This window comes from Triturus cristatus, chromosome 11, assembly GCF_964204655.1.
Source record: "Triturus cristatus chromosome 11, aTriCri1.1, whole genome shotgun sequence".
NCBI lineage: Eukaryota > Metazoa > Chordata > Amphibia > Caudata > Salamandridae > Triturus > Triturus cristatus.
The window spans coordinates 276323082-276335452 of record NC_140594.1 but is presented as its reverse complement, the minus strand read 5'-3'; the positions used below and the strand labels follow the sequence as shown (position 1 = coordinate 276335452).

General features: G+C 42.6%; 1 protein-coding gene across 4 annotated transcripts in view; it reads right to left on the bottom strand.

The window, feature by feature from the left end:
- The window catches only part of PXMP2 (peroxisomal membrane protein 2), a 148390-nt gene that overhangs the window by 59505 nt on the left and 76514 nt on the right, over positions 1 to 12371 (bottom strand). For all 4 annotated transcript variants that reach the window (XM_085633544.1, XM_085633545.1, XM_085633541.1 and 1 more), the window contains exon 5: positions 4967 to 5086. In XM_085633544.1, coding sequence (XP_085489670.1) covers positions 4967 to 5086 — 120 coding nt within the window. The remainder of the gene's footprint in view (positions 1 to 4966; positions 5087 to 12371) is intronic.

The following is a 12371-nucleotide window of genomic DNA, read 5'->3' as shown; positions in this document are numbered from 1 at the left end:
GCTTGTAGATTGGAGGGAACGTGGCTTATTAGAATGGGAAGAGTATAACTACTTGAGATGCCAATTCCCCCGTATTCCCATCCTTTACTTACTGCCAAAACTACATAAGGATCCAGTAAATCCTCCAGGAAGACCTATTGTCTCCTCGATTGGTTCCCTATTAGAAAATACTTCGCGCTTTATTGACCACTATTTAAGACCTTTTGTGGTCAGTTTACCAGCCTATCTTAGGGATACTACACATTTCCTAACCATTATAGATGGCATTCATTGGGAACCTGACTTCATCTTGGTGACCCTGGATGTATGCAATCTATATACTTGCATTAATCATGACTTTGGTCTCCAAGCAATCAGGCACTATCTTAAGACCCGTTCCATCTCCCTATGGTCCCACTCAGAAATGATTGTGGCCATGATTAAGTTCTGTCTGAACAACAACTTTTTTATGTTTGATGATGTGGTTTACCGCCAGGCCCAGGGCACAGCTTTGGGAACCTGCTTCGCCCCCAGTTATGCCAATCTGGTGATGGGCTGGTGGGAGGAGCAGGTTGTGTCATCTATCCCTAATTTTGAATGCTGTGCCCTGTGGCTTAGATATATTGATGATATTTTCATCATATGGAGGGGCAATATTGAGTCAGCTAAAAAATTTATTGATAAGCTGAATGACAACCAGTTCAACATTGTCTTAACAGAAAACATAAGTACAACAGAGATCGAATTTTTGGATGTAAAAGTTGAGATCGTTAACAATTCCATTGAAACCAAACTGTTCCGCAAAACAACTGCAGGAAATAGTATTCTTAATGCTGCAAGCGCCCATCCACGGAAGCTAATATATAGCATCCCGTATGGTGAATTATTACGGGCAAAACGTAATTGTAGCTCACTCAGCTTGTTTGAAGAAGAAAAGGCTACTATGATCTGCCGCTTCAAAGAGAGAGGCTACAATACCCAAACCATCTCAGAGGCATGCAAACGGGTAGAATTGGTTACACGGACTGAGCTACTACATTTAAACAAATCTGAACCAACTTCTGAAACAATAAGATTTATCACCACCTATTCAGGTCAAGCCCAGAATGTCCGCCAAATATTAAAAAAGAACTGGCACGTGTTATTAACTGACAATAATCTTCTGAAACATTTAAGTAGTTGCCCCCAAATTACATTCCAGAAAAGTAAATCACTTCGGGATGAAATATGTTCTAATTATGTTACCAGTAAGGATGTAAAATTATGTACTAAGTGTCCTGGCTTTTGGTGCTGTAAAAAATGCAAAGCATGTAAAAATAGTTCTGATTGTAAGACACTTGCTCTCATCAAGAGTGACAGAGAATTTAAAATCAAGAAATATCTGACCTGTAATACTACATATTGCATTTATGCACTTATCTGTCCCTGTAACAAGATCTATATTGGGAGCACTATTCATTGTGCCAAGAAACGAGTGTTGGAACATGTCAGAGCTATTAGACACAACAACAGACAGTATCCGGTAGCCAGGCACTTCTTTGAATATCATTCTCAAAGGGAGGAACTATTGAAAATGGCAGTAATTGATGCAGTTCCCATTGGTGTAAGGGGAGGCAACAGACAGCTAACATTACGCCAATTGGAGTCAAGATATATCATTGACTTAGAGACTATGTCTCCTTTGGGACTGAACTCAAGTGAGGAACTGGTGGTACATTTACGGCAATAATTAAGTTCTGAACATCAAGTTTCTCCTCTGTAACTGATAGCATTGTGATGTATATAGTATGATTTGAATAATGGGACTTTGATGAAAGCTGCATTTTTTCTGCTTTTTAATATTTTTATACAACTCATGTTTTGTTATCATATAAATTATTTCTCTCTTTTGTACATTTTCAGATGAGGTATTTCAGATCAGGCTAATCATGTTGAAGCAAGTACAAGGGAACACAACGTTCTAATTGGGTTGCCAAGTACAATTTTGGCCACTTGGGCGTGATTTCAATGGAATTTTGCTGGTATTTCACTCATGCAATCATTTGTACTCATAACTTGGGTGTTTGCAGTAATAATAATGCTTTGATATTTTGTGATTTGCAAATCCTGGGGACAACTCAATTATTTTCAAGACGTTAGTCGGTTGTGGATAATTTTAGCCCACTGGGGCTTTATTTTCTTGGTTCTCTCTACCTTACTTTATTATTATCATTTAAGTAAGGATGCCTCCATGATTAGGAACAATCTAAATTATTATTGTTTTTCATTGAATCTTTAATGTTACAAGATGGCCACCATTGAAATGTACAAGTAAGAGCTTTAAAAGAGTGTGTCCTTTTACTTTGTTTATTACACGTCATGAAAATAAAAAAAGATGCTGTTTCTGCGTTAGCCACAGCGTGAGCAAGGCGAAAGCTGAAACGCGTTGCTGGTGCAGTCGGTATTATTCACTGCATTCCAAGGTGTCCTTGCGTTCTTTTGAAAACTTGAAGAACTGTGGAGTTTTATATATATATATATATATATATATATACATACACACAAATATATATATTTGTGTGCTGTAAAGCGTGTTCCACCAGTAAGAAGGTTTTGTCCTACAACATACCAGATACCATGATAACTAGACCTATCAACAAATTCTTAACCTGTAGTACTCCTTTTGCAGTTTACTGCCTGGTGTGTCCATGTGGACTGCGCTATATAGGCAGTACTATACACCAACTCAAAATTAGGATCTTAGAACATCTACGAGCCATAGATAAATCAGATGCAGCCTATCCAGTTGCACGTCATTTTGCAGAATGCCATCAGAGTAACAGGAATTTGCTACAATATTTTGGCCTAGATTCTGTTCCGGCAAATGTAAGAGGAGGCAATAGAACACGCAAGTTGAGAAAACTTGAGTCGAGATTTATTATAGATCTGCAGACCAAGTACCCACGAGGATTAAATAGTGGGGAGGAATTAGTGGTTCACTTAGGTCGATAAACCAACACTCATGAATTGGGCTTCTATGTGTTTTACTGTTTTCCCCATAGCCATTTGTTCAAGTGTCTTATGTAAACTTACCTCTCTCCTAGTTTTTGAATTTGAATTTACGCTTTGTTATTGTGTAGAAAGCAACATAATAAGGTGTGCTGATATCAAAGTTATAGCCGATCCACGGCTAAAATTGTGCATTCACAATTGATGAGTAATATCAATAGTTTGTTGAGAATAGTGCTTCATGAAAGGACGTACGCCGATACACGGCGAGATCACTAACGCAAATGCCACGGTATGGTTAAAAGTATTATTGACGTGGTATTTACTTTGAATAATGTAATGATACTTTGAATTGCCTTAGGGTTAAGCCGATACACGGCGGAAAACAACGATTGTAACCATCACAATATGGCACTGACATTTGCGTATAAAATGTTTGTCCTTTCTTTATGTTGGGAGCACTAAGTAAACCTTTTTAAACATGCCGACACAAATGTGTAATGAACACAGAAGAAGGCTGACGCCGAAACGCGTTTGTTCTGTTTGCAGTTACCGTTGATTAAACAACAACTGTGATGGTCCCTCCGGAGTGCGTTATTTCTTGAAAAACAAGGGAAATTGGAGCTTTGATAGATATATATATATATATATATATACACACACACACATGTTTTTAAAGTGCTCTGGGATCCTGCACATAGGCATGACTATTCATTGTTTATGACTATGATGAGGATTACCCTAGAAGAGAACTAAGATTACAGGTAACATTTCCTTCTCAATGCTCTAATCAATTGCAAGGCCTGGTGGCTCACTTCTCCTAGGACTGGCAGCGTAGGGCCTAATGATGCGCTACACTATGAATCACACAGCATGTTTGTCTTCAGGCTTCATAATGCAGAGACTTCCACCACTAGTACCTGAAGCTGAGCAGTGTAATGTGGAAGAGAGTAAGTAAACATTTTTTTTTTTTTTTTTTTTAAGTCAAGTGAATTGTGGGCGTTGAGACAGTGTTTGTGTTGATGGAAGAGCGCATGCAGGCGAGTGTGCGCTTGCATGTATAAATGTGTGTGTGTGTGTGTGTGTGTGTGTGTATGTATACTACATGTGTGGCAGTTATCACTAACCTAAGTGCAAAAAAATGTTGTACTCTGAATTATCTTTACAATTTTTTTCACACCATGACTGTCATTTGGCATTAATTAAGCATTAACTGTTAAGATTTTTTTTAATTGAATTCATACAATTGTGTGAAAATATCTTTGTACTGCTACCTGGTGGGAAAGGTCAACAATATATTTTTGGCATCCTTGACTCCAGTTTGATGTTCTATACTGAATCATTTGAAATAATGCCGATCAATGTTCCACAAATTGTTTAAAATATGGTTTATATAAGAGGTTTGCTGTACAAATCAATCCATAATGAGGTGCAACTCTATGTTTTTAAGTCAAGCTTATTTTACAGCGCATGTGCTGTGTGTTGTGAGGCATATTGTGGTTTACCAAGAACATAGAGGGGCTGGACGCCTGCCTTTGCTCAGCACTGGTTGACTTTCCTTGTGGCTTTCATTTGCCTGCTTCCTATTCGTGTCCCAGCTTGCAGTTTTTTTTGTGCTTGTCCCTTACAGAGAATTGCTTCTTTACAATCTCTATAATTGGAAGGCATCGCTGCTTTCACCGCTTTCTTTTTAAGTGCTACTTTTTTTGTGTGAAGCACTCCATTAGAGTGCTTGTGTTTTTGAGCCATCTCCCTCGTCTACATCCAACACCCTGCATTCCGTTTCGCTCTCTGTGGCACAACTGCTCCTCCCTGCCCCATTGCTCTTGTTCTTGCCTGTGTGCTTCTCCCCATTGCTTCCCTCACTTGCGCCCTCCAGGTTGCTTTCCTCCAACCCTGTGTTGCCTTTGCTCTGTCAGACAGCAGTGGGTTGTACCAGGCAAGTTTGGATGAGTCCAGGCAGGGCTACATGAGATGTGATGGCTAGGCGTCTTCTTACCTGCACAGGCACATAAGTAATGTTAATGAACTGGAAGGGGGTCCAGACTTTCCAGTTCATTTTCAGTGCTGACCAGTAGCCTTTTCTCATTCGCTCAGACAATGTGGATAGGCTCTTCCCCTGAAAAACAAAGGAGTGTAGAGTAATTGTCACCAGGAATACCACAAGAGTGATTGACTGTTAGTAGAAACATAAACAAAGCAAAGTACTGTTCTACACCCCGTAAGGGGTTCTGCTTTTGCCAGCCATTTTAGCTAAAGGCTATTTGAACACTTAAGCCATTTGTAAGTATACAAGTAACTATACTTTTAGGACCACAATAATTTACTTGAAAAATGTTCCTCTCCACTGAGCTCTTTCCTGAGTCCTGATTGCTTACTCATGCAAAAATGTATGACTCTGGATGCTCAGTTTCTACAGAATCCCACACTATATGTATAAAAACAACAAACTGAGGAACACTGAATCACGTTACTAAGCCAGCTTCTATACTAGGTAAGAAAATTTGGCTCACTTTTATGCAGATCGACCAGTCTTTGGAAATGCTAACCAACTGAGAAATCTGCTTTTATTCCTACAGACCTGAAAGCCTCTACTTGAGAGGAGATGTAGTCAAGCCACTTAATTGGTGTCTCAAGTTTGTTCTGCAGTCTAATCAAGTTTCCCTAGTTATATGCATATACAGTTTTTGAATATAGATCTCTCAGAACAGAAAAACAAGAGGATATAAAGGAATACCCCCGACACAGAGAACGTCCAGGAGAGCATATGTTGATCATTCAAACACTCATTTATTCATTGGTAAATGACCAAGGCCATGATTAATACCATTACATCAGATATCAAAAGTGTTCATAAAAGTGATTCATTCTATGAAGTTCCCTGGGAATCTACAGTTATCCAGGATATCTGAGTCAACAGGGGAGTAGAGACTTTGAAGCCCCTGTGTGAGCTCCACTTAAGCCTTGAGGAAGTTACGGTGGTGACGAAACGCGCGTTGGCCGTTTCGGATGCTCTACATGACAAGAACTGGACTCTCAAGAACTTCATAGAATTAATTAGTGTTTGAATGATCAACATATGCTCTCCTGGACGTTCTCTGTGTCAGGGGGTATTCCTTCACATCATCTTGTTTTTCTGTTCTGAGAGATCTATATTCAAAAACTGTATATGCATATAAATGCCGGGGTTTCTATTTCTGTATATTTTGTACCAGTCATTTGGTGGCTTGTGTGATTGATACTCTTGGTAGTGGGGTATCTTACCCTGAGTTGGCACCTGTCATACGTTTGACTCTTACATGACTGTGTTTAATTGATCTGAATACCCTAATATTTGATAATACCTTTTTGAATGTGCGACAACGTATCCACCACTACCTTATGTGACATTTTGATAATCAAGTACCCCTATTGATGAAACTGTGAGATCCGGCGCCACAAAATGTGCACTAGGCACATCATTTGCCCTACCCACAAAAGTTGGAGGTGCTTAGAAGTGAAGTATATTGCAACAACAACCAGATGATGGATGGAATGCTTGAATCTCAGAGACTGGATATTACTTGTGGCCGCAGCCCAATCCATCGTCCCTCTCCCACCATGCCACCTCAGTTTGGACACAGCCATTTGGAGATCAGTCTCGACCCTACTCTAATAGGAACAGTCCAGCCCGAACTGCCAAGCCAAGTCCTCCCGAGCCGGAATGCAAGCAACCTAGGACCGGTTTCACCTTTTAGTGTTTCGACCTAAGTGGGATGTGTTTGCCCAGATGTGGGTTCTGTGCACAATGTCACTGGAACCAAGCTGTACCCAGCGGATGAGCCCATAACTAGGGCAAAACCAGTCCTGGGTTGCCTGCGTTCCCGTTCAGTGACGGCCTGGCTTGGCAGTTCGGGCTGGAGTGTTCCCACTGGAGCAGGGCCAAGACTGATTTGCATATTGCTGGGTCCAATTGAGGTTGCATGGTGTACAAAATAACGATGAACTGGGATACGGCCCCAAGTAATTACCAGGGGCTGAGATTATTTCAAGCATTCCATCCATCACTTTTTATATACTTTAGAAGTGAGGCATTGACTGTTTTTAAGAGCACAAATTACACTTTTACACTTCCATGAGTCAGGATTTCCATTTAAATTGAAGAAGGGTGCTTCTTAAGGGCTACAAAACAGTTAAACATTAATTAGTACGCGGCTGTTACACCGCATACCATTACTTTGCAAGCATTACAACACATGCGATGTTACAAAGCGTAGCCTTTACTACGCAAGTTGATACATTGCATGCGCTGTAACGCTTGGGAAGTAAAGGCTATCCACATTGTTGTGTGGGAACGGACAACGACGACGCAGGAAGCCGGAGAATACAGGAACCGAGGAGAGAGATAGGTAAGAGGGGCTGTGTAGTATTTAAGGGTTAAGGGTAGAGGGAGGGTCGTGTAGGGGGTAGTCTTTTTGGTTTAAGGCTTGTGTAGTTGTGTTTGTGTAGTGTAGAGTAGTGTATTTGGGTTTAGGGTAGTGTTTGGGAGTAGGGACAGGAATGGGGGTAGGGGCAGTGTCGTGCTGGGGTTTAGGGTAGTGTTGTGGTGTTAGTGTAGTGTAGTGTTTTAGTGTAGGGTAGTGTTTTAGGGTTTAGGGTAGTGTTGGGGGTCATGCAGGGTAGTGTTTCAGTGTAGGGACAGTCTTGGAGGTAGGGGCAGGGTCATGATGGGGTAGTGGTTTAGGGTAGTCTTGTGGTGTTAGTGTAGTGCTTTAGGGTAGTGTCAGGAGGTCGTGCCGGGTAGTGTTTCAGTGTAGGGACCGTCTTGGGTGTAGGGGCAGGGTCGTGCTGGGGGTAGTGTTTTAGGGTTTAGGGTAGTGTTGCGGTTTTTGTGTAGGGTAGTGTTTTAGGGTTTAGGGTAGTGTCGGGGTGCGTGCAGTGTAGTATTTGGGAGTAGAGACAGGAATGGGGGTAGGGGCAGTGTCGTGCTGGGGTAGTGATTGAGGGTGTAGGATAGTGTTGCGGTGTTTGTGTAGTATAGCGTAGTGTTTTAGGGTTTAGGCGGTGTCGGGGGTGTGTGCAGGCTAGTGTTTGAGTGTAGGGAGCGGGCTGGGGGAAGGTCATCCAGGAGGTAGAGATTTAGGGTTTAAGGTAGTGTAGAGGTGTTTGAGTAGTGTAAGGTAGTGTCGTGTTTGAGGGTTTGGGTAGTGTTTTAGTGTTTGTGATGTGTAGGGTAGTGTATTTGTATTTAGTATTTAGTGTAGTGTTGTTTTTTTACATTTGTCTGTTTTTATCACTAGGCAAGTTTTTAGTTTGCATACATTAAAACTTGCAATGTAAAGGTATGCGAACTAAAAACGTGCGTAGTAACGGTATTTGCTAAGTAAAATCATCGCAGTAAAAAGCTGCGAAGTAATGCTATGCGAAATAACGAGTCATATTCCACAAAACACAGCAGGGTAAGGCATATGCAGGGATGGTATCACACATTTTAAATGTTCATCAACTAACATGACTAGGATACAATCCATGCTGTTTTCAAGGTCTTTTAAGCCTGAACTGCAATTAACTGAGAGATGCCAAAATGCAAGTGATATTAGGGGAGGTTGTGCTTAGAAAGATGTGATGCATGGTAAGAGGAATTGTCAAAAACAACAAGGGAACCCGCAAGGTAATTAAGGACCTTGGGTATCAATTATAATCATAAATAGTGGTCCTTAAAAATTCAGATATCTAGCACGATAAATATAGACTGAAATCAGAGCTATATTACACATGTCCAGCCGGACAGTAATTTTAATAATCCGAACAATTGGACAACCTTAGTTGAGAACATCAATCTAGTGGGACACAGTCCTGTATCCTCACTGGAACATGACAAATACAAAACAAACACAAGGACATTTCAGGCAAGACAGGTATAGCTTGTCAAATTGCAAATTCTACCAAGCTTAGTATAGACAGTCATTGCACTTGTTTTACACAGTGGATGAATGCGCAAAGCTGTCTAACATGGGTCGACGACGTTTCGATCCTTTCGACACGATAATAGGATCATCTTCAGGACAATGATAAATACATGCCTGATACGATTTAGAAATTGCCTGTGGAGGAGGAAGAGGGGTAGGGAAAAGGAAGATCGAGTTAATAGTGAAATCCTAGCCGGTCTCTTTTAATCTAGTATTTCCTCTCTCTCTATTTTCCTCACCCAAGATGGCGTCGCGGGAATCCTTGCGCACGCACTAGCGTTCAAACTATTAATTCACTCCCATCCCGCTCACACACTGTCACTCTTCGATTCTCAGCGAGGACGCTGCGTGTTATCGGTAAGGCTGGAGACACTTTTACTTTATTCTTGATATGCCTGTGGCTGAAGGCGTTGTTACCTTAGAATTGATATGCCTAGCTCACCCCGAATTGTCCGTACACTAAAGCGGTTAGGTATCTCTTTCTCCCTAACAGTGCATTGTAACGATACGTAGATGCGGTCTCCGGATTCCATTAAATAATTTCTCCAGAATTGTGTTATTTACAGAGGTGAGCCTGCACCCATCGCGCATGTTTTTCTTTTTTACCACATTGCACGGTTTCTTAAAACACGGCTCTCTCTTTCTTCAGAACTGATCAACCACACCGCAGCACATCCCAGTCATTGGATCTCCCTTGTAGCGGACGATAGAAGTTGGCTCCCTCACTTGTTGAGCTTTGTGTACATTACTATATGGTCTCGCTGCCTCTAGACTTGGCACGTTAGCAGAAGCTTGCGACGTTGATTGTCCAGTGTGCAGACTTTAATTATTAATGAAATAGAACATCTCCCATACCTGGAGATTGGTTATATTGTAGCTGCCTTGACTTGAACCATTTGTCCCTTTACAGTATTAAATTATGTGCATATTTATGAGTTGTCCATGTGACCCTTAAAAGCAGGAGCATGTTTAAGATTGTTCCACCAGCCTTACTCAGTGCCTACATGCCCTTTTTGTCTGCCACCGATAATGAATCAGTCTTCACTACTGGCATGCCTTTCAATGGCTTTTCGCTCTACCACTCGACTCCGCTCACCAACCTGCTTTAGGTTCAGCATGTATTGGTCTTAAACCCCAATTCTCAGGGTCAAAATAGTTTGGATGCGTAATACTCGCAACATCAGGACTTGTTGGTTTGGTTTTTAGATTTCACTATTAGGTTTCCTAACTCTGTCTTCCTTTTCCCTACCCCTCTTCTTCTTCCACAGGCAATTTCTAAATCGAATTAGGCATGTACTTATCATTGTCCTGAAGATGATCCTATTATCGCGTCAAAAGGATCGAAACGTCGTCGACTCATGTTAGACAGCTTTGCGCATTAATCCACTGTGTAAACAAGTGCACTGACTGTCTATACTAAGCTTGGTAGAATTTGCAATTTGACAAGCTATACCTGTCTTGCCTGAAAGGTCCTTGTGTAGGTTTTGTATTTGTCATGTTCCAGAGAGGATACAGGACTGTGTCCCACTAGATTGATGCTGTCAACTACGGTTGTCCAATTGTTCGCATTATTAAAATTACTGTCCGGCTGGACATGTGTAATATAGCTCTGATTTCAGCCTATATTTATCGTGCTAGATATCTGAATTTTTAAGGGCCACTGTTTATGTGCATGGTAAGAGGAAGGCGTGGAAATCAAACTGGAGAGAGTGGGAGGGCATCTAAAGCTGCCATCCAAATACTGGGCAGGTGTAATGCGTCCACTAACTTGGAATAATGGGGACAATGAGCAGGTGGGAAATTGCTTCCCACTATAATGGAGATAGCTGTGAATGTGGGATTGTGAATCTGTATAATGGAGATACTTGAGAAAGTAAGATTGCAACTCTGTAATGGACACATTAGAGAATTAAGATTGTGTCTCTATATATGTATCTGAGAATGTAATCAGTCTTTGAATAATGGATATATTTGACAATGTAAGTCTTACAGCAATGGGCATGTCTGGTAATGTGAGTAATCGGAGCTGTGGATATACTCGAGAATGTAAAGGATTCTTTGAATAATGGACACACTTGAGAAAGTGAGCTTCAGTGGCTGTGAAATGGGGATATTTGGGAATGTAAGAATGTGACTGTATAATGGAGTTATTTGAGAATGTAAGATTGGGATTCTGTATAATTGAGGTATTTAAGAATGCAAGATTGTGACTGTATAATGGGCACATAAGATAATGTAAGACTGCGACTGTATAATCAGCAAATCATAGTATGTGAGTGTGACAGACAGAAGGAGGCCTATGACTGTAACGAGTGGTGGACTCCGATACCGGTCTCACCCCCTCTTGTAACCCCACAGCAGGAGGAGTGGCTCCCCTTCGAGGAACAGAAGCTCTGGTCAGGCCCAGAAGGAGCTGGGTCCTTTAAGTGGAGCGGCTACGAGACACTGACCCCGCCCTCCCATGTCGTCACCAAGTGGGAGCAGCCAAAACAGGAAGAACCTCGCAGAGCGTCGGACGGCGTTTCCCGGAGGAGTGTTGGTGCGGAGGGAGAAGGAGGACGAGGAGAGGAGCGGATCGAAGGAGGACGAGGAGAGCAGCAGGTCGAAGGAGGACAAGGAGAGGACCGGAGCAAGGGAGGAGGAGGCGAGACGGACTACGGACGACCAGGAGGCCCGGGATCCCGTGCATCGCCCAGCCACGTTCCCCGGGGAGGAGCGTGGCTCAGTCAGGTACGTGACCGAGTAGCGGGCTGGTTAGGCAGAGAAGGGAGACCGTCTGTGTAGGAGAGCTTTTCCCGTGTCCCCTTCCTTTAGTAGGCACACTGCAAGTCACGACGTGGGGAGCGCTAAGGGGTCAAAGCACTGGTGATATCTTTAGGGGAGTTCCTCACACCCGGTCCTGGAGTTAGGGAGAGACTAAAGTAAACGGTCACCTGACATCGCATTTCTCTTTGTTTCTTCCGGCTGAGGACCACCGTTTCCCGGGGAGAGCCCACCCAGAGACGCCATGGGGAGAGAAAGAGCCCGGACTGTCCCGAAAGGGAAAGGAGAGAAGAGAGTGCCAGCGAAGGAAGCCACGCGAACCGTAACAGACCAAGAACTGTGCCTGAACTTAGAACGAGAAAGCGATACTTGTCAATAAAACCCAGTTTAAAACATCGTTGTGTCCCGCCTGTCCCTGACACCCCGTTACACTGGTGCCAGAAGTGGGATTCTCCATCATACTCTATCTGCCCCAAGATGGAGGCCCTTATTCAGCACTTGGTGCAGGGACAAGAAAAGCTTGGTTGGGCCGTGGAACGCCAGATGACGTCGGCCCAGGCGGACAGGGAAATGTTTCAGAACACCATGGCTGCACAGCTAGAAACGCTACAAAAATCCTCTCCCGATGTAGGGAGGTCGATGGCATCGGAACCCAGACCACACGTGCCCCATTCGTCCGGCATCTCACTACAA